Source organism: Carassius gibelio, chromosome A3 (genome assembly GCF_023724105.1).
Source record: "Carassius gibelio isolate Cgi1373 ecotype wild population from Czech Republic chromosome A3, carGib1.2-hapl.c, whole genome shotgun sequence".
Lineage (NCBI taxonomy): Eukaryota > Metazoa > Chordata > Actinopteri > Cypriniformes > Cyprinidae > Carassius > Carassius gibelio.
Genome location: NC_068373.1, coordinates 15,425,628 through 15,448,994, shown reverse-complemented (window position 1 = coordinate 15,448,994; position 23,367 = coordinate 15,425,628). Strand labels below are relative to the sequence as shown.

The 23,367-nt window shown below is 43.4% G+C and overlaps 1 protein-coding gene and 3 long non-coding RNA genes across 5 annotated transcripts in view; 2 read left to right on the top strand and 2 right to left on the bottom strand.

The window, feature by feature from the left end:
* The window catches only part of LOC127948666 (neuronal-specific septin-3), a 75,986-nt gene extending 73,597 nt beyond the window's left edge, over window positions 1-2,389 (bottom strand). The window contains exon 1 of the mRNA XM_052545274.1: window positions 1,879-2,389. Within this exon, the coding sequence (XP_052401234.1) occupies window positions 1,879-1,933 (55 nt within the window). The 5' untranslated portion in view covers window positions 1,934-2,389. The remainder of the gene's footprint in view (window positions 1-1,878) is intronic.
* Window positions 2,390-12,325: 9,936 nt separating this feature from the next.
* On the top strand, window positions 12,326-13,534 carry LOC127948846 (uncharacterized). 2 transcript variants are annotated; one of them, XR_008152207.1, is made up of 3 exons: window positions 12,326-12,667; window positions 12,818-12,967; window positions 13,344-13,534. It is a non-coding gene; the product is annotated as an uncharacterized LOC127948846 (long non-coding RNA). The 2 variants fall into 2 exon arrangements; XR_008152208.1 differs by lacking the exon at window positions 13,344-13,534 and adding an exon at window positions 13,193-13,303.
* A 6,258-nt stretch (window positions 13,535-19,792) lies between these two features.
* On the top strand, window positions 19,793-20,804 carry LOC127948842 (uncharacterized). Its single transcript, XR_008152206.1, has 3 exons — window positions 19,793-20,122; window positions 20,273-20,446; window positions 20,673-20,804. It is a non-coding gene; the product is annotated as an uncharacterized LOC127948842 (long non-coding RNA).
* LOC127948836 (uncharacterized) lies at window positions 19,885-22,182 on the bottom strand. The gene is made up of 2 exons (XR_008152205.1): window positions 21,717-22,182; window positions 19,885-21,540 (listed from the first exon to the last, which is right to left on the bottom strand). It is a non-coding gene; the product is annotated as an uncharacterized LOC127948836 (long non-coding RNA).
* Between the last annotated feature and the right edge of the window lie 1,185 nt (window positions 22,183-23,367).

Below are 23,367 nucleotides of genomic sequence, written 5' to 3'. Positions count from 1 at the left end.
TTCATGTACACATAGACTCAGTCAGTACATAGATATTCCATACAAGCTTAGCCTCCCTTATCCCACAAGGCTTTACCAGGGGCCCTATATCTCCTCAATCTTTATTCTATGGCTCCCATAATGCTGTAAGGAATGCACTGTGGCTGAAAAAGCAATAAAACCCATCATCCTTTGTTTTTATGTAGGCTAGACTTTTAGTGAATCAATACCACGAATCACCACTACATCATCACATGATCCTGGATCTGCTTGATCAAAAATGTACCCTCAAGATACAGCATGCATGCAGTCAGTCTCAAATTACACAACAGGAAGGTTAAGGGCAGTTCTTCTGGACCTATTTAGCTTTTCCCTCATTTCCACACATTCACATTTACAGGAAATGCATCCGTCATCACCCGAAGAACAGCCTCACATCACAAAAGTTCATGCCTACAATTCAACGTCTACTGATAAGACATAGATGACTGCTTTTCACAGTCACTCGACCACAAACACCCATATCAAAGAACCAAGGATCTCACTATACGTCCAACAACATTCCAAGAGGCGTTTTCCTCAGAATGAACAGCGGTTCTGTCTATCTTCACTCAAGCACATGGAGGCACACTGATGTCTTGTTCCGAAAGGACTCTATTGGCTGGCCCTCACACCCAGTGAAGTTGTTTACTGCTTAGCAAAAGACACCTCAATCTTCTCGGTCATCGTGTGTAATTCCCAGTTTCTTAAGAATGAGTTTTTGCTCAAGCATATACCATAACAAACTGCTCCATAACATTATAAATGCAGCAAAAGTGCTTCCTCAGACAGTATTTAGCCAACAACTATTTCCACGCAGCACACAAATATAATAATAGATGGTGCTTTATTCTGAGTGCTTGAACTAATTTGTTTTTCCTCTTCACATCAGCACCTGTCTAAACACTGAGAGAAACTATTGTTCTCCTGTCCCCGCTGTGTCCGTCCATGACGGATCTGTTGGAAAGAGTGCCTCCCTTCTTCAGAAATGTGTGTCAGATTCAATAGTGGACACGGCTGTGGTGAGGCTTGTGGAGATGGTTTTTGACGCTCTTCAGTGTAAAGAAACAAAGCTTCGAGAGCATGCTAAGATAATTACAGCAGCACATCAGTGGAATGTTCGGAGACCATCCAACCGCACAACTTTCATTAACTTTTTACAACTTTCCAAAGTTCTTCAGAACAGATAGCTAGATAGATAGATATGGAATAGCACAATTAATAGCACAATTAAGTTCCACAGCTGCAACTCCTTTTGCAGTAATACCAAAAGCACACTTGAAATAGACCATGTTGTTTCATGAAAATAGAATTTGGATAAATAAATTATACACTAAATAAACGTGTCCTATGATCTAACACTGAAGACTTGTCTCTAGTCATCCATGTGCTTAGGGTCTGTATGGACAATGGATGTTTACACTTTATAAATGGTCACAATGTACATTATAATAAAACAGCAAACTTTCACTGACATCCATAAACCCAAATTTCATTTTAAAATAGACTAAAAGAAAATAGACTAATGGTTTTTTTTTTTTTAGAAAAAAATAACTACATCATAATGTTATTAATTTATTGACGTAGATATATACATATACATATATATATATATATATATATATATATATATATATATATATATATATATATATATATATATATATATGTGTGTGTTTGCATTTTTATTATTGTACATAAACATAGTGAAAGGTGTTAAGAAAAGGTTTAGTTTTCACATTTTTAACACTTAATTTGTAAATAATTATACTTCCAAGTCATAGCTCCAAAAAATAAAAATAACAATAATGGTAGCTAATACAATTTCACTTATAAAATAAATGAAACTCGCGCACTTACCCTCAAAATCAGACAATATCCCCTCCAGATGGTCATTGACTGAGATATCTGACATCCTGACTTCAGTCCACGGAAAACTTCCAGCCTCAGTGACACGCGATCACAAGAAATACACTTTTGCGAAAACCGCACAACACCTCAAAAGATTTCCAAGCTGGCCAAACTTTATCCGACGATTTTTGGGCTTGCGATGCAACAAAAAAAGTTGCGATTTTGGTGAGAGTCGTTTCTCATCTGAGAGTGCAGACAGAACATCAGATTCAACAGAGACCCAAAAGAAGACAAACCATCTGATAAACCTCCTCCTCCTCCATGTGAGTCCTGCCCCCTCACGAACAGAGTGGTGGGTAAAGTGACTCTTCACCCCTCCCCGCGGCCACGCGGCCGGCTACACCTGGAAAAGGTTTGCTACTTCTGTTCTTTTTCTGTTTGTTTGTGTAGAACATGCGTGCCCCCCAAGTAGACGGTTCTTTCTCCTTATCTCATGAGAGATGAGGGAGGATTGCGTCTAAGTGGATTTCTTGAGGAGCCGATGAAACACTTTGTATGTGGAGCAGGCAGGCTTTAAGATTTGTAATTGACTCATGTGGACCGAACGCCATCGATCAGCGACAGATGATGACAGATAGGTGACGGACACCAGGACTTCTTGTTGCATTACATGGTTTACTTAAGTAAATTAAGAAAATGAGCTTGGCGTTGGTCAAGTGCGGGTCATATTGACACAGCGGCACAAAGAAAAAAAATCTGCTGCACGAATTCAGTGACACACAAAACAACAAAAGTGCAAAGACAACAAACTGAAATATTATTCCGGCTTTGGCCACCCAATACTGCAATGAATTCCAAATGTATAACATTTAATACAAATTTATGGAATATAGTTCAACTCAACTAGGTAACATCTACTGTGATAATATTGTTGATTCGTATTGGAACTGCCTATAATGCTAAAAAATAAAAAATAAAAATAAAGGGAACACTTGTGGGTTACATTGTGTGTTTAAGTGTTGCTGTTTTTTTTTAATCTGGATAAATAAAAATAAAAAAGAAAGAGAGAAAATTACTGATCCAAATTTGTGTATGTTTTTGTATATTTGATTTTGTAAAGTTTTGACTGGTCAGAGTATGTTTCCAAATGGGTGAGTTAGGGACTTACCTGTCCTGAATTAACACATGAACGACCCCTTTCAATCATGCTAATTGCCATGTGGTTAATTGTTAAGTCCAGAGGCACATGTTCATGTCAGTAAATTAAATGCATAGTTACTGTGCATAGATACTGTGGGGAAAAATAAAAAGGAAACCTCATTTAATATTGTGTTTGTCAGCCTGAATGAAAAAGGGATTTCTAGAAATGCAATTACATCCAAGTGTAACAGTATAACAATAAGTCTTAGATCAGGAAACAGCTTCAGAAGGTTTAATCCATTGTGGAGCGGCGCCCCTCATCTGAGGGTTAACAGAGAGTTCCTTTAATCTTTCACGGCCTACTTTGATTCTAGTGCTTGCTTTCAAGAGATAGAGGTATTTATTTATATCCGAAGCAGGAAATGTGGCAATTAAAAGTGGAAGGAGAATAAGAGTGGCCATATGACTGAGTTCCCAGACTCCACATTTGAGCATCCATGCGGAGGAGCCAGACAGTGATCCTCAGTGGCCCTCATTAGCCATATGAGTGTAGTGTGCTAGGGATTAATGTCACGAAGCCTTTAATACTCAGTCAGACAGCTTCTGACTGTAGGCTAAGAGTTTCAGTGCTTTGGTAAAGTAAGTCCTTGAACCGTGCCGCTAACCATCTCTCTCAGATTGCCTGGGTGTCCGAGGAACGACAATTTCTGGAAGCTGAAAAGTGCCATTCTATGTATTTGTGAGCTGATCAGAAAGGATCAGATTGTGTGATGTTTGTATTGTCAGCAATTCTCCAACATGTCTAAAGAGCACTGAAGTGGTAACAGATTTGTGGGGGTAAAAATAGTTTTGGTTTTGGTCAGAGATATCCGTTCTGCCATAGTAAAAGACTTGATTTCAAGGGTATTTAATTATCGTACTCTCTGAACTAGGACCTGATGTCAAAACAGTTTGCTTTTTTGTTCAGTGCGAATGTGACAGTTCCCATAAAAGTTTCATGAGCTTCCCAAAAGATCTTTGCAATTTTTTTTATCAAATTACCATTCATGGGACATGTGTTCATGCGATGTATATTAGACCTTTTGAATCAAAGTGTGTGTGTACATCTGAAGGTAAACAGTAAATGTCTAGCAGAACTAGCAAACAGCTGCTGCAGCAGTAAATGACTCATAAACTCTCGCAATTTTCTGCACACTGCAACTGACTGAAACGCTTCTCAAAACATAGCTCAGAGTTACTTTCCCACACCAAATTAATAAGCTGGTTCTCAAGCGTTGTTTCGAAGGTCGTGACCGAAGTTTTATAATATTATGTATGTCAACGTTAATCCATACGTATACTTAAACAAATGATTAAAGCATATTTTAGTATGTGACCAGTGCAGCCTAAATTCTGAATGAAATGAAATGCAAGAAAGGAAACATAATGCTCCCATTTTTCCTTTACTGGCTTCATATTGTCGCTGTTAAATTATTCGAGGGCGCGAAGGGAGCGGCGCTCTGACAGGAACAGGAGATTCATATTTGTCATGCTCTCTGATACGGTGCAACTGACCAGAACAGCGAATGGAATCTGATCAAGGAGCACAGGGCAGTGTATGAGAGCTTTCCCGCTGTGGAAACGTGCCAGCCTGCACTCCTTCCTCCCATCATACTCCTCCATCCAGCCGCCTCCAGCCAAAACAGACAGAGGTGAGGTGCAGCACAAATCACCAGAGTTTTCCCTCAGTATCCAATTATATCCTCTGCTGAGATAGAGAGCTGTCTGTTCATGAGAAACCGGAGCGAACGTGTTGCACGCGGTTAACTGTGTGTGGCTGGTTGCTTTCTCAGGATGTAAATCACCATCTCAGAGGCTAATACCTGTGTTGACATTGCTAATTGATTGATCTCTTTGGGAGCTGCACCTAAAGCAAAGGGGTGATGGGCCGGCTGCCATCTAACCCTATCCAGAAATCTACTGTCTGACAGACAGGAGAAAGCTGGCCTCTGGCCTCTAAGCTCCCATCATTCCTGTGACCTCCTAATCATCATCACCATCTTCCGCATTGCACTGACACAGTAAAGCATGACAAAGCGGCTGGGGGTAAAGGACCATGAGCTTTACAGACATAAGAGCCGTAAGGACTCAATCAGAAATTGGTGCCCATTGGTGCAAGCAAGTCAGCCGGAGACCTGCTTTGAATCGGCTTGAATAAACGTGTGATTGTTTGGAACACTTGTTTGTGACCTGATACAATGATTTGAAATAATAATATGATTTAAATGTAGAAGTGTACTCATATTACAGTGTTTATTTATTCATTTACAATCGCTAGAATCTATTGCTCAATACTTAGGCCAGTGTTAGGTCATTTTCCATTGCTTTGGCAGAAGATATATTCAATTAATGTAATTAAATTGCATGAATTGTTTTCTCTCTCAGACACAACCAACACCAAATGTACCCACAGGTTAAAATGCATATTTATGTACTTTTTTCCCCTTCTCGTTAAAATTAGATTCAAAACTATCAAAAACGCAAAATGTTATAATACAGAAATTTGCTATATTTCAAGAGTTATAATGTATTGAAATATGCTCTATATATAAAACTAAATAAACAAATAAAAAATAAAATATTATGAAAGCAATTGGATTTAGCTGAACCTACACAGGTCAGGTGCTAGTCGTTTGATTTCATTACAATTTATATACAAAAATGAACATCTTAGGAATTATTTTGTGCTTTAATGTAAACATGGACCATTGAATACTAAACAGTAGAAAGCTGTCATTCTTGTTTTGCAAAATAAAAAAAATACTGTATAATGCTAGCAGTTGTTAGTGGTAATGGTCATTGTTTTATGAGTGACAAAGTGTGTTTGTTTAGTGACAAGTTTTGCTAGTTTTATAGAAGAATGTCTTGATTTGAGATTTGTATGAAGTGTTTTGGAGGTTTTTGCGCATTTGATGTGAGATTTACTTCTGGGCTGTCGATGCTGAAAGTTGGTGAGGAGAATTGTATGTAGAAAATGTGAACTATTATAGAAATGTGTTCTAGCAATGTACAAAAAACTTAGTTGTAAAAAAAAAAAGAAAAGAAAGAAATTTATTCATCTGGTCACATGATCTTAACATGGCCTCCTCCTTGAGGCAACCCACTCTGTATAAAATAAAAACAGCTTTTATTAGGTTATCAATATGAATGATGTCTTCCTCATAATTTACTGTACAGGATTTTTAAAAGGAAAACCTATTATGCTTTTTCACTTTTTCAACTTTAGTTCATTAGTAACAGTAACAGTAATGTTGCTGTTTGAACATAAAAAAAAAGTTACAAAGCTCAAAGTCCACTTCAAAAGGATACATTTTATTTAACAGAAATCAATTTTTACTTTGAAAAAAATTGTTCACTGAATTTACTAAAATAAATTATGGTAAGTGCAGTTGCAATCAATTTATTTTAGCTACATTTAAATAAACTATTTTTTGCTGAAGGTTAATCAACTAAATTATTTTATTTAAATGTAGCTAAAATAAATTGATTGCAACCACTTACCATAAAAAAATTAGTAAATTCAATTAATAATTTTTTTCTTCAGTGTAATAACTAAACGCACGACTCATTTGGACTACAATGCATATTTTCCAGGATTTGTGCTGCCAATCAAACACTGGCCCAGCTAAGCAATCACAACACACCCCCAAAACAAAATCAAGACTTTGTAGAAGAGCATAATAGGACCCCTTTAAACATATTGATCAAAAATACATTTCATTTATTTGTAAAACTGTTTTGAAAATTTACTGAGCACTTTTACATTTGCAGTTGATTTTTGTTTTTATTGATTCTTTTCTGACTTGATCTCCATTATGCATAATAACCTCAGCTACTTCTACAGCAACATCAGAAACTCTTAAGGCCAGTTGTGCAATGTGATGTCCTCGTCACAGAATTAAGCATGATGCAATGTAACCTGTGCAGGGGTAACTAGATAACTTACAATGGCTGAATTCCAGTTCTTACTGTGTGCTCCACACCAAAGCATGCATGACAGATGTTCAGCGTCATGTCACTGTCAGACAAAATAACACGTATTTTGTCAGCCACCCAGGCAGTTTTGCAATAGCACTGCTGCGAAGGCATGCTGTTCTCTTAGAAAAACCACGTTTAAATACAGATGAACACATGATCCCTGTTGTAATGAGACATATTTAGATTTTTTAATGCATATTTAGAATATGGACCAGTGAGAGTAGCCTATATTTAAATATGTGTTATACATGCATTTGTATGAATATTTATATATGTGTAAATACTTTTTGTAATCACAATTGTGTGTGTGTAACTGTGTATCATATCATTATTATATCTTTGAATCACTTGATGATTTTAAAACATAAACATCTCAACTGGAGATTGTTCAGTGACTTTTTAACTACTATTTTCTTGGTAAAAAAAAAAAAAAAAAAGAAGAAGCTCCTTGCTGCCATCTGCTGGTGAAAGGCGTAGTGTTGTGCATTGCATAGTGCATTTAACTCAGTAACTATCAAACAGGATTGAATATAGCGTTAATAATGAACTGTTTGATGATGCATATGCACTGCGATGCCACATCACATGCCAGTTACTTACTGATTTGTTTGCGATATTTACATAAATATAATGCTCTCAATAAATGGAATTCGAATATCAAAGCCACTCTAAAACGCAAAAATTATGCATGCATTACAGCACATCTTACCATAAAGGCACAGCAGCACTCAGTGTAGAGAAGGAGGGGGTATAGTGTGGGCAAGGAATTTTACTTTAACTGGATCCACAGCACAGTCAGACAGGTTGATAGATGAGCAGGTAGCCAGGCTTGGTGTAGAGCACAGAGGGCATCTCTTCAGAGACGTGGGGGTAGGTAAGACCTAGTTGAGGTGTGTGTCATGAGCCTGAAAGCATAAATGATTTGTTGTCTTAGGAAACAAAATGCATTTTTGATAAGCAAAGCTAAAGGAACGCTGCACCTGTCACAACCTCAACAAACAACCTTCATTCACTCCAGAAGAAGAATAGCTTCCATTCAATCTTTCAGCCTCTATTAGAAATAAACTTTTGTAGAGAAGAACTAAAACTAAACTTTGAACTAAAATCGTGAAATGATTGAAATATATTGATAAAAAAAAAAAAATTAATTGTTGAAACTAAATGACTTATTAATGTAATCTAATGTTTTTGTATATTAAAACATTATGATCTTGTATAAAAATGATATAAGTTATTTTAAATTACTATTTCTAACGTCATTGGTATAGAGTTTTATTGTATTTTAAGCATAACATGAAATTAAATATATATATATATATATATATATATATATATATATATATATATATATATATATATATATATATATATATATATATATATATATATATATATATATATATACACATACATACATACATACACACACACACACACACACACACACACACACACACACACACATATATGGACGAAAAAACAAATCTTATTATAAATAAACTTTTCCAGTAAATGTTACTTATATATATATTTGTAAAAATTTATATATTTGTTTTTGTTTTGTTTTTTTGGGAAAATACATTTTACAATAAGGATCCATTAGTTAATGTTAATTAATTAACTGACATTTAACTATGAGCAATACATTTGTTACAGTATTTGTTAATGATAGTAAATAAAAATACAAATGTTCTATATTTTTAGTTCAGGTTAGCTCAAGTCCATTAGATAATATTAATAGATATAACCATTTTTTACTGTATTAATAAATGGTCAAATTAAAAATAAAACACATGCTCTACAAGTATTTTCCATTGTTAGTACGTCAACGAACGTAGTTAAAAAATGGAACCTTATTGTAAAGTGTTACCAAATAAACTTTTTTTTTCAGTGTGCCAGTGATATATGCATCAACAGGAACACAAAATGTGTAAATAGGAAACATAATAGCCTGAACATGAGACGCTGGTATCACATTCACACTGTGATGTATAATATTAACGTCCTTCTCTTATATGATTACCTGCAGACTGATGTGACAGCGACAATGACGAAGCTGAGAGGCAATCACAATGCCAAAGGTAACATCCTTTCACCCGCTCTAATTAAATGCCATTGTCATGTCAGCAGGGATCCAATCTGCAAAATACACACGACATGTCCACCTCTCACTGTGAAAGACTGCAAAAAATAAAACAAACTTCACCTGCATCATCTGCATTATGCTTCAAAAAGGCTGCCTGTGTTATAATTGATGATCGGCCATCAGAGTCCATTTTTTTCCTTAAAGAATGATATTTTTCGTGAAGACAGAGACAAAATGTTTGACATTTGTGGCTCCGCTGCATGGCTACACTAAATAACAGTCTTATTTTTCTTCTCAGGTCCAGGTTTTACAGTTGTCAGTGTTTAAACGATATCACAAAACCATTTTTGTGCAACACCATAGACTATTCTGCTGCTGCATATTGACAAAACAGTTCTTTTAAGCTAAGTATTACATAAAATACAGATCTCAGAAGATGCTGTTAAAATATACGTTTTCTCCCCTGTAGGTTTTCAGGCGATTGCAGAACTTTAACAAAAGGAGGACGTTAACTAAGCGGGAGCAGTGAGTGGAGAGCTGATTATCTTATGAATTTCTGAACACTTTTGACGAGTGTGGGTGTTATGCTCCTGAAGGAGTATCGCATATGCGTGCCTCTGTCGGCGGAGGAGCTGAGGTCTCGACCTTTATTTGAAGAGGAACGAAAACTGTCGTGCTGCAATTAAGTTCTCAACAGGCCGTTGTTTCCCCTTCTAAATGTCAATTAACCAAAGTTCAGAGGAAATTCAAGAACGCAAAGAATTTCAAGAAGTTGATAGTTGAGGGTCATACTTTTTTACTATTATTGAATAGAGCTATCCTATCTGTGCGGTCTTGGTAGGTTTTTTTTTTTTTTCTTAGCTTCTAAGGTTCTTTAATATGAGGTCATAGATCATATTTGAGCTCTGGAAGATTTCTCAGCTATCATAAACTTCCCAAGGTCTGCAGACCTCAGGAATGCTATATTTTTAAAGGTCATCTGCTGAAGCAGCAACAAAATATATGCATTACTGCAAAAAGAGGAGCTGTGTTTTAGTGTACTTGGAATAGGCATGTCAGCTTTATACAATCTATAAACATCTATATATATATATATATATATATATATATATATATATATATAGATGATTTATATATATGCTTTTTTTATTAATGCTTTTATTCATGAAGGATGCACAAAAAAATGGTCAAAAGTGCCAACAAAGACACTTTTTATGTTCTTTTGAACTCTCTATTCATAAAAGAATCCTGAATAATAAAAAAAATATATATATATATATATATATATATATATATATATATATTAAGCAGCACAAATGTTTACAGCATGACATAATCATATAAAGTAAATATAACATGATAATAGGAAGAAATGTTTGATTACCAAATCAACATAGTAGAATGATTTTGAAAAGACTGTGACACTGAAGACTGGAGTAAAATGCTGAACTGTGTAATCACTCATGTTTAAATATAAACTCATTTGCATTTAAATATAGGCTATTAAATTGAAAATCAAAATTGAAAATTGTAATAATGTGTCACAATATATATACACACACACACACACTATGTCTGTATTTGAAATGACCGTTTAGATTTGAGCTCGTTTGTAATGCTATAATAGCAGGCGTTATTGTGACAAAGCAGCTCAGATTCTAGTGTACCCCAGTTGTCATGGTAAAATCTTTCTCTGTAGCAAGATGAGGGCACAATTGCACGTCTCCATGAGTGATGGTGCTTCCATCTTAAGTGTTTGGTTAACATGTGAGCATTCGCAATGTTCAATCCACAATGGGGTCAAGCCCTGTTATGCTAGAAAATATGATGCATTCCGATACCAGGTCCCCAGTTTATCTATGGAGTAAAATATGCAATGGAAGAAAGATCTGTTTTCACCTGCCGCCAGACTCTTAAATCCATTTACTCCTATAACTGCCGTAATTAGACCTCTTATCAGGATTATAGCCATTAGCCTTTGACAAGGAGGGCTTTAACGGCAATTAACTTGGAAATAATTGACCGCACTATAATTGGTTTCATTCTCACAAAGAAGAGGGGAAGTCCCCAGACAATGTTTTGCCTTGTGCTTTTAAGATTGTGAGCGAAAATGCCGATTTGCGTGCGCCTGCTTTGCACCACCGTCGACTTAAACTGTTTCCTTGGGCTGATCCTGCACCACCTACTCAACTGTTTCATTAAGTAGAAACATTTTGAGTCGAGCTGCCTTTGTTGCCAGGCAACCTCCTCGGTCATTTTGTTTTAGTTATGCTCATGAGCTATTAAAGCATCCGAACCGAATCTCAAAGCATGCTATTTTTAACCTGCTTTTCCACTTGAGTGTATGCAGCGTGTAATGAAGTGCATTGTTAATAACCAGCTACGGCCAAGCTCTCTATCGTATGTCGAAAAAGACTTGCGAGCGAGGGCTGTGATTAGGCCAGGGGTTATATAAATCGCACAAACCCTGGATTAAACTGCACATTTGCTTCAGAAAAACGGGCCTTGGAGATAGTGTCAAAGGCGGAGAGTAAAAAAGCGAACGCCACATGCATCCCATGTTTACTTTAAATATAGATTCAGTGCTGCCCGTCTGCATTTTTAAGGTCAGTGGGAAATAAGCATTCGGTAGCGTTCCTCTGTTGCCGTTTCATTACAGCTGGAACAAGCGCTGTGTGAGCGAGGCAGTGCTGCAGTACCTGAAGCGGTGGAATAAACAAAAGCCGATATGGACTGAATATTGGAAGGCCTTTAGACTGCAGTCGGTAACCCTGTGCGCGCTAGACGTCTCTGTTAATCGCAATTCCCCAGATAAGCGATGTGTGAAGAGGCATGAGGTATTAAGAGGGAGCGAAATTGAATAACAGCCTCTGCATTTCTAAACAAATTTGAGACGCAGGTCTATGTTGAAAGTGCCCTTGAGCATCTGCCATCCAGCTCTAATTGGCAACATTTTCAAGGGACCCCAGAGAGACAGTTACCTTGCTGTTAATTGGAGAGAAGTTGGATCGATCACTAGTTCTCCTTTTGTATAAAGGATCTCCCATGTTGCTGTCATTCCTCATCATGAAGCAGATTGGGCAGAAGGGGATGAGCTGGGCAATGGTAGGAAAGTAATTGGGTTTCTCCGGTGACACTGCAGAAGTTTTGCGGCTGACAGGGAGTCTTTTGTCTGTGGCCTGCAGCTATGGTGTCAGAAGGTGGACATTATGTCACAGGCCGGAGCGGACCACCAATTCAACGGGTCTCGCTCCTCCCTCTAACTTCCACCTCGAGGAGGTCCCACAACACCCCAATGAATGGACGGACAACCAAGATTAAAATGTAACAATTTTATTTGTTTAAAAGTTTGGGGAAAGGGGTAAGGAAACTTTAAAACTAATGATGACTCGAACTATTCTTTATCCACAAATACGGATTCCAGTCTCAAGAACACTCCTCTTCAGCCCTTCCTCGACAACACTCCACTTCAGCCCTTAATTTCCCGCCGACTCCACTCCAGGTAAGTTTAAAGCAAGAGCTAGGCAGTTGACGTGCAGGGGTTCTAGCTCTCAGGTAAATACAGAGTTCAATACACAGGTGAGTATTCACAGGGCTAAGCTGTTAGCGTGCAGGGGTTCTAGCTCTCAAGTAAGTACAGTGTTCCATACACAGGTAAGTATTCAAAGGGCTGGGCTGTTAGCGTGCAGGGGTTCTAGCTCTCAGGTAAATACAGTGTTCGATACACAGGTGGGTATTCACAGGGCTGGGCTGTTAGCGTGCAGGGGTTCTAGCTCTCAGGTAAGTACAGTGTTCGATACACAGGTAAGTATTCACAGGGCTGGGCTGTTAGCGTGCAGGGGTTCTAGCTCTCAGGTAAATACAGTGTTCGATACACAGGTAAGTATTCACAGGGCTGGGCTGTTAGCGTGCAGGGGTTCTAGATCTCAGGTAAATACAGTGTTCGATACACAGGTGGGTATTCACAGGGCTGGGCTGTTAGCGTGCAGGGGTTCTAGCCCTCAGGTAAGTACAGTGTTCGATACACAGGTAAGTATTCACAGGGCTGGGCTGTTAGCGTGCAGGGGTTCTAGCTCTCAGGTAAGTACAGTGTTCGATACACAGGTAAGTATTCACAGGGCTGAGCTGTTAGCGTGCAGGGGTTCTAGCTCTCAATGTAAATACAGTGTTCCATACACAGGTGGGTATTCACAGGGCTGGGCTGTTAGTGTGCAGGGGTTCTAGCTCTCAGGTAAGTACAGTGTTCGATACACAGGTAAGTATTCACAGGGCTGAGCTGTTAGCGTGCAGGGGTTCTAGCTCTCAATGTAAGTACAGGGTTCAATACACAGGTGAGTATTCACGGGGCTGGGCTGTTAATGCGCTACTCACCACTGAAGATATTCAGAGGTCTGTATTCCAAGCAGATACGGGTTTAGTCGATGACTGACGGCTGGTGGGCCTTACAGTTGAAACTGCAAACAATACTGGGCTTCCCGCCCAGCTTGACAAGGGGGCACACGGGGGAGGATCGGCTGTTGTCCTTCGCTTCCCTCGTCAAATAAACAGCACAGGCGACACGCACAAGGCCGGTGGTTGCCGACAGGGCCAAGGACACAACGTCACATGGATAAAAAAGGATAAGGCTTTGATTTAAAAGCTTACAGGGATTGCTGCGTGGGCAACGACATCCAACCTCCTCCAGAGGTGCCTCCAACACGTCCGAGCTCCAGCTTACTTAAGGTAAAGACTGTGGTTGCCACCAATTCACTACTCCTCTCCGTCAGGCCTCTTCCTACGACCAGGGACACAACCACGGACAAACACCACACACCACAAAGGCACTACAATTCTTCTCGTGTGTACACTTCAATATAGCAGCACTCACCACACTCCACACACTCAGTGAAAGAAGATCGGTGGTGTATTCCCGTTTCGGGCTCAGAGTCCTGACAGGGCGGGTCAGATGGACAAAGGCAGGAGGGCAGACCACAGCAGGCAGATATATCGTACACCGGAGTCTCTCCGTCTTTCCCAGCGATCTCCAACGCAAGGCACTACTATCAACACTGAGTAAACACACAAGCACTGAGGATTATCAGATCAACACAAGAGGGGGGGGGATTTTCCACTGCTACGGAGAGATATGCAGTCGGAATCCTTTCTTAAAGGCGGTTAGTCTCCCTCCACATCCGTCATTCACTCTCCACAATATACAAGAAATGTTCGTCAAGTCTTCACCCACCAGTGCACAGTGTTGTCCTCTCCCAACACGAATTCAATGATCTCCTTCACTCAGGGGCCTTCCAAACGTAGGATCGCTCCTTCAACTCAATCCACAATAAGAGGTAAACACAACATACAAAAGGTCGATCACTTAACTTCCTCCGCACTTCCAATATCCATTTTCCTTGGATTCTCCGTTGCAGCCCGTAAATCGCAACATCCACGCCACACCAGCCACTTCCGTATCCCGTGGAACAACAGCAGAACAAAAACCTCCTCCTGTTCATAAACCAGCCCCTTTTATATCACTGCATCCTTCCCGATCCTCCAATCGGTTTCCAACACGTCCTCTTCCCACACCTGACATGTATTTTGGATAATTTCCCCGCCTTGGGCCAACCGGAACAGAACTTATGTTTCACTTAAATTGGTCCGGGCGGAAATATTTCCCACACTACAGTTCCGCCCGGATTAGTCACCCAGTGACATCCTCCCCCGCCAAATCGTTCTAGTCCCTAGAACGTGGTTGTTCAACCCAATCCCCATACCTCTCGGGGGGCCGTCCTTGGTTCTCTCGTTGGGACCGTCTAGGTGGTGATCCGGGGTCCAGTCCCCTTGGTTCAGCCTCTGGGAGCCTCGGAACTATGGCCCATGCTTGCAACGGCGGAGCGCACACAGTCGGAGCTGGTAATGCCTCTAGGGGAGGTCTAGGGTAGTTCGGGCATGGCCGAATCAAGTTGCGATGTAATACCCGTTCTGGTCCAGCCTTCCCCTCAGGTCGAAGTACATAGACCGGCTGCCCCAGCCGCTGCTGGTGCTGCACCACATATGGAACAGACTCCCAACGGTCACTCAACTTCCCTTTCCCCTGTCGCCGGTTGTCCCGTACCAGCACTCTCTCTCCTGGTAACAACGGGGCTTCTCTGGCCGTCCGATCATATATCTGTTTGTTCTTAATTGCGGCAGCATTTATCCTCCCCGAGACTTGCTCATAGGCAGAGTGAAGGCGCTGGTGGTGGCATCTTACCCACTCGGTCAAACTCAAGGTCTCTTCCAACGTGGCCACCCCCAATACCAAGTCTGTCGGCAACCGCACATGTCTCCCGAACATCAGGTAGGTCGGAGCGTACCCCGTAGTGCTGTGGACGCTGTTGTTATAGGCCTGGACCAGTGCAGGAAGGTTACTCACCCAATCGTTCTGACGTTCCTGGTCCAGCGTACCCAGTAGGCTCAACAGAGTCTGGTTGAAGCGTTCGCAGCACCCATTCCCTTGGGGATGGTAGGGGGTAGTATGGGTCTTAGTACATCCATACACCCGACACAACTCCCTGATCACTCTGGACTCAAAGTTCGGCCCCTGGTCACTGTGCAAGAATTCTGGGCATCCGAAAGGCTGAATCACTGCCCTCCATAAAGCGGTGGCGGTCACGTTGGCTGTCTGATCCAAAGTCGGGATGGCCCAAGCATACTTGGTAAACAGGTCGGTGACCACCAAGATGTTTTGGTAGCGGTCCATGGGCCTGCCCAAGGTTAGATAATCCATGGCCAGGATATGCAACGGGGCCCCGGCCTGTATCGGAACCATCGGGGCCTTCACCTCCTTCCGAGCCTTAAACAGGGTACATCGAGGGCATGCTTGAATGAACAAACTCACAGCGGCCTCCATCCCGGGCCAGTAGAAATGTCGCCGCAGAAGCGACAACGTCCTCTCATTCCCCTGATGCCCCAATTGTGTATGGTAGGCCTCTAACAAAGCCTGCACCTGGCCCCCTGGCACCAACACCTGGCGGACCTCCTCTCCCGACTTCGGGTCTTTAATCGTCCTGCACATCACCCCATCTCTCAAGCCAAGGCGTGCCCACTGCCCCAACAACTTCCTCACCTTGTGAGTCTGGGCTCGCCATTCCACCTTCGTTGGCCCCCTCCTCCGTCTTAACCAATGACCTAGCATTCTCAAATCCTGGTCCTCCTCTTGACGCTCCCTCCATCGTTGCAGGTCCCAGCCCCAACTCACTGGCACAGCCTCCTGCGGAGCCCCCGGTACCTCTACAACCCCCACTGTCAGCCCTTCCTCCGGGCCTATCGGTAACTCTCGTTCACTCTCCATCTGATGTGCCTCCGGGAGTCTGGACAAGACGTCGGCATTTGTGTGCTCTCGGCCTGGCCGATATTGGATCCTGGTAGTCGAAGTTGGCCAGCTGGGCCACCCATCTTTGCTCCACTGCCCCCAGCTTTGCCGTCTGTAAGTGGACCAAGGGGTTGTTATCTGTTATCACCTGTACTTTAGCACCCCATAAGTAATCTTTGAATTTTTCACTCAGGGCCCACTTCAAAGCCAGCAACTCCAGCTTAAATGAACTGTAATTCGAATCATTCCTCTCTGCCGGGTGGAGGCTTCGGCTAGCATAGGCGATCACTCGCTCTACCCCTTGCTGCTGCTGAGCTAACACCGCCCCAAGCCCGAGGTTACTGGCGTCTGTGTACAAGATGAAAGGTTGTGAATAATCCGCATAGCCCAAGATTGGAGCCTGGAGCAGCTCTTGCTTCAGCCTTTGAAACGCCGATTCACACACCGGGCTCCAAGCAATGGAGGGAGACCCACGGCCGCGAGGACGCCCAGTCCCTGCCAACAGCTGATTCAAGGGTTTGGCAATTTTTGAAAAATCCTTGATGAATCGCCGATAGTATCCGACGAAGCCCAAAAAGGACCGAACTTGCCTCACGGTTTTCGGTGCCTCCCAGCCCTGCACAGCCGCCACCTTCTCGGGATCCACCGAGACCCCCGAGGCACTCACACAATGGCCCAGAAACTTCACCTCCTTCCTCAACAGGTGGCACTTCTCTGGCTGCAGCTTCAACCCATACTGCTCCATGGCCCGAAACACATCCTCCAGATGTCGCAGATGGGACTCAAAATCTGGGGAATAGACGATGACATCATCTAGATATACCAGCGTAGAGTCCACCAACTGGCCACCCAGACACCGCTGCATCAGCCGTTGGAACGTGGCCGGTGCATTACATAGGCCAAAGGGCATACGGTCCCACTCAAAAAGCCCAAAGGGAGTGGTGAAAGCAGTCTTCTCTCGGTCGACCCCCTCGACCTGGACTTGCCAATACCCACTCGCAAGATCCAAAGTGGAGTACCATACAGACCGTGTCAGGCTGGCAAGAGAGTCCTCTATCCGCGGCAGTGGAAAAGCATCTTTCTTTGTGACTTGATTTAATTTCCGATAGTCTACACAAAATCTCCAAGCTCCCGTCTTCTTCTGGACGAGGACAATCGGGGCCGCCCATGGGCTACTGCTCTCCCGGACAATCCCCTTGTCCAACATTCCCTGCAGCAGAGTACGAACCTCCGAATACAGAGTGGGTGGTACTGGACGGTATCTCTCACGACTAGGCAGGGCATCGCCAGTGGGGATCTGATGTTTCACTACACCGGTACAGCCATAGTCCTCATCATGTCTGGAGAACACATGTTGCCACTTGGTAAGGAGATCCTGCAATTGTTTACTCTGGCTTTCCTCTAGCCCTTCTCCCTGCAGGGACTCTCTGGTCAGGTGAACAGGCACCTCATTTCCGAGCTGTTCCAGGGATAAGTCCACCTGAGCCAAGGTCACTTCTACGACCGTAGGACACACCTGCCGGAAGCTGACTTCCCGGCCCTCTCGCACCTGGTGGGCATCCACCATGGTCACCAGGACCAACCGCTGGTGACGATGTAAATTGACAGGGTAAGGGTTCTCGTTCCGTATCTTCACCGGGACTCGGCCTCGGCGAACCACTGCCAATCCATGGGCCACTGCTACACTCTGGCAGTCCATATGGGGCTCGACCAGCACCCAGCCTGACGACCCGCACTCGTACGATGGTACTCTTGCCCAGACAATGGCCTCACTCCTTGCCGGTATAGATACTGCGTATCGGCAGGCAACCCGCCCGATACCTTCTTGACTCCCCCGTGCCTTGGCCATGTGTACCCGACGACAATCGGCCTCTATCCTTTCCCATTCTTGTCTTTCTGCCGGTGGTAGGGTCTTCTTAGGCCTAGCCTGAAACAACTCCTCCCAGCAGTCTGCAATTACGTTCATCCCCAACAGGGCTTTTTGGATTCCTAGACAATGATCTCTGACAATAACGACCCCCTTCTGGGGCACAGTGATTCCATTAATCTCCAAATCTGTAACTAGATATCCGACATAGGGGATCTCCAGTCCATTAGCCCCTCGTAAGGTCAGCCAGGGTGCTTCTGTTCCCTGTACCTGGCTACCCTGAAACAGCTCCTTGGACAGGCTCTCTGAGACTAAGGTGACTTGAGACCCAGTGTCTACCAGACATCGTATCTTCACCCCACGGATCCGTACCTCTACCACTGGGCTATGCCCGATCAGCTGATTCCTGGGGGCGCTCATCCAATTTGGGTCACTCACAGAGGTCCCAGCCACTTGACCCACAGTGGCCGGCCGACCTAAAAATCCCCTTCGGAACCCCGTCGAGAGCCGCATTGGCGACTATAATGCCCTGGCTCACCACACCGATTACAAATGGGGCATCCCTGTTCGTCCCACTGAAAACGGGCCCGGGCTTCCCGTACTGGACGTCTCTCCAGACCTCGTCTTCCCTCGGAATGCGACCGCTCCCGTGACATTGGTGGTAAGCGTTGGGGGCCTCGTCGCATCTCTTCTAGGAGGGTTTTAGATAACTCTGCCATCTGCTCTCGGACATCCTTCAAGAGCTCAGAACGTAAGGCCTGTTTCCAATCCCCTGTTCCAGAGGCAGCTGCCACTTCTCCACTCACTGCCGCACACACTGGGGAATCCACCACTCCCACCTGATCCGCTTCTAGGGCCAGAGCCTCGGCTCTCAGGTCTTCAAACGTCATAGCTGGGTCTCTACGAAATTGAACACGTAGACTCTGACGAACTGGGCCCTCTCGCAGCCCCAACAGGAACTGGTCTCGTAAGAGAGTCTCCCCCTCTCCCAAGCCATGGTCCCGCTTACCTCGCAGCCTGATGAACTGCTCCCGCAACCTTAGTGTGAAGGCCCTTAAGGATTGTTGCTGCCCTTGCTTGCAATTGAAAAACTGGGCCCGAAGGACCGCTACTGGGGTTGCATCCCCATATATTCCTGTGAGGAAGTCCAACACATCTTGTGCAGTAGCTCGGACTGTCTCTGGGGCAGCCTGGACTTCCCGTTGGGCCTCCCCCTCTAGGGAATTTATCACAAACTGCAGTTTCTGGGGGGCGCTCAATCCTTGAATCCCAGCCAGATATTCGACCTGGGCTTTCCAATCCGACAGCCGTATCTCAGATCCCGGCCCTCCATACTTCGGTGCCCAGGGGGCTCCCAAGAAAATGGGCATGACTCGGGGTGGGGCCTCAGGCACTGCCTCGTCCGCCCATTGGGGAGCCGCGGTCGCTCAACTCGAGGTGGAACCCTGCCGACTACGCCAAAATCTGTCACAGGCCGGAGCGGACCACCAATTCAACGGGTCTCGCTCCTCCCTCTAACTTCCACCTCGAGGAGGTCCCACAACACCCCAATGAATGGACGGACAACCAAGATTAAAATGTAACAATTTTATTTGTTTAAAAGTTTGGGGAAAGGGGTAAGGAAACTTTAAAACTAATGATGACTCGAACTATTCTTTATCCACAAATACGGATTCCAGTCTCAAGAACACTCCTCTTCAGCCCTTCCTCGACAACACTCCACTTCAGCCCTTAATTTCCCGCCGACTCCACTCCAGGTAAGTTTAAAGCAAGAGCTAGGCAGTTGACGTGCAGGGGTTCTAGCTCTCAGGTAAATACAGAGTTCAATACACAGGTGAGTATTCACAGGGCTAAGCTGTTAGCGTGCAGGGGTTCTAGCTCTCAAGTAAGTACAGTGTTCCATACACAGGTAAGTATTCAAAGGGCTGGGCTGTTAGCGTGCAGGGGTTCTAGCTCTCAGGTAAATACAGTGTTCGATACACAGGTGGGTATTCACAGGGCTGGGCTGTTAGCGTGCAGGGGTTCTAGCTCTCAGGTAAGTACAGTGTTCGATACACAGGTAAGTATTCACAGGGCTGGGCTGTTAGCGTGCAGGGGTTCTAGCTCTCAGGTAAATACAGTGTTCGATACACAGGTGGGTATTCACAGGGCTGGGCTGTTAGCGTGCAGGGGTTCTAGCCCTCAGGTAAGTACAGTGTTCGATACACAGGTAAGTATTCACAGGGCTGGGCTGTTAGCGTGCAGGGGTTCTAGCTCTCAGGTAAGTACAGTGTTCGATACACAGGTAAGTATTCACAGGGCTGAGCTGTTAGCGTGCAGGGGTTCTAGCTCTCAATGTAAATACAGTGTTCCATACACAGGTGGGTATTCACAGGGCTGGGCTGTTAGCGTGCAGGGGTTCTAGCTCTCAGGTAAGTACAGTGTTCGATACACAGGTAAGTATTCACAGGGCTGAGCTGTTAGCGTGCAGGGGTTCTAGCTCTCAATGTAAGTACAGGGTTCAATACACAGGTGAGTATTCACGGGGCTGGGCTGTTAATGCGCTACTCACCACTGAAGATATTCAGAGGTCTGTATTCCAAGCAGATACGGGTTTAGTCGATGACTGACGGCTGGTGGGCCTTACAGTTGAAACTGCAAACAATACTGGGCTTCCCGCCCAGCTTGACAAGGGGGCACACGGGGGAGGATCGGCTGTTGTCCTTCGCTTCCCTCGTCAAATAAACAGCACAGACGACACGCACAAGGCCGGTGGTTGCCGACAGGGCCAAGGACACAACGTCACATGGATAAAAAAGGATAAGGCTTTGATTTAAAAGCTTACAGGGATTGCTGCGTGGGCAACGACATCCAACCTCCTCCAGAGGTGCCTCCAACACGTCCGAGCTCCAGCTTACTTAAGGTAAAGACTGTGGTTGCCACCAATACACTACTCCTCTCCGTCAGGCCTCTTCCTACGACCAGGGACACAACCACGGACAAACACCACACACCACAAAGACACTACAATTCTTCTCGTGTGTACACTTCAATATAGCAGCACTCACCACACTCCACACACTCAGTGAAAGAAGATCGGTGGTGTATTCCCGTTTCGGGCTCAGAGTCCTGACAGGGCGGGTCAGATGGACAAAGGCAGGAGGGCAGACCACAGCAGGCAGATATATCGTACACCGGAGTCTCTCCGTCTTTCCCAGCGATCTCCAACGCAAGGCACTACTATCAACACTGAGTAAACACACAAGCACTGAGGATTATCAGATCAACACAAGAGGGGGGGGGATTTTCCACTGCTACGGAGAGATATGCAGTCGGAATCCTTTCTTAAAGGCGGTTAGTCTCCCTCCACATCCGTCATTCACTCTCCACAATATACAAGAAATGTTCGTCAAGTCTTCACCCACCAGTGCACAGTGTTGTCCTCTCCCAACACGAATTCAATGATCTCCTTCACTCAGGGGCCTTCCAAACGTAGGATCGCTCCTTCAACTCAATCCACAATAAGAGGTAAACACAACATACAAAAGGTCGATCACTTAACTTCCTCCGCACTTCCAATATCCATTTTCCTTGGATTCTCCGTTGCAGCCCGTAAATCGCAACATCCACGCCACACCAGCCACTTCCGTATCCCGTGGAACAACAGCAGAACAAAAACCTCCTCCTGTTCATAAACCAGCCCCTTTTATATCACTGCATCCTTCCCGATCCTCCAATCGGTTTCCAACACGTCCTCTTCCCACACCTGACATGTATTTTGGATAATTTCCCCGCCTTGGGCCAACCGGAACAGAACTTATGTTTCACTTAAATTGGTCCGGGCGGAAATATTTCCCACACTACAGTTCCGCCCGGATTAGTCACCCAGTGACAATTACTCCCCATCCGGGCCTGAACGCTTTGTTACTCAGACTCCAGTGGAACTTTCTCACACACTTAGCTCTGTAAATGTACCGACCCTTCCATGTGATTTGAATGCTGAGTCCCGAGGACATGCTGAGATGTCACTGTCTGGGCGTTATTGCTATGGAGTAATTAATACACGTTGCAGTGAAATTCCAGCTGATGCTCGTGCTTCATATGTGCTACATCCTAGAAAGGGCTAGAAAAGCCATCACTGGTTTCTTTCTGTATCATGAATGCAGAGTATGAGCATGAGGCATCATTTTATTTTTATTAGTGCATTAAAAGCTTTAATATATGTATATATTATATACCATAATATATATATATATATATATATATATATATATATATATATATATATATATATATATATATATATATATAAGAAAGAAAAAGATCAATTGTGGATGATTATCATGGTTTAGCTGATTCCGAAAGCTGCAGCATGCATCTTAAGCTAAAACTTGTTCATATGTTTTTTTATTATTTTGAGTTGTATGGAATGTCTAATTGATATTTCTTTAGCCATAGTCAGACCTAAGTGAACAAAAGTTTTCAAAGCACATTTAAACCACAGCTGAGAATTGTGTGCAAATGATCAGGCCTTTGTTTGACACATAGATGCAATCCACAATTTTTTTTTTTTTTTTTTTTTTTTTTTTTTTTTTGTATCTCTGTTGAAGAAGAAGCTAGACCTGACATTACTGTGGACTTCAGACGCATTCTGTAGTTTGGGATCCCACAGAGGCACTGTAAAATTTCAGAGCTGCTGCCCAGAAATCTAGACTTGTTAGCGGTAGCCTTGCTTGGTTGATTCATATAAAAAGCCTGAGGCCTTATATCAGAGAGATGCTGTTTTGTTCAATATATCTTCAAGAAAGAGTCATTTCCCCCCTGCTCCCTCCTTCTCCCTCAGACTTTCTGAAGTGTATCACGATACACTGATCCCACTAGACATGAGAGACGGTACTTAATTTATTGCGGATTCAATATTCACTGAGTTATTTACTGATATGTTTCATTTTTTCAAATGTCAAAACAAGATAAGCCTTTCTAGGGTGAAAACAAATTTGTATGTGGATTCACTCTCAGTGTCTGAGACAATAGGTTCCTACGTCAATAGACTGGAAAAACAATTAATATCACTGG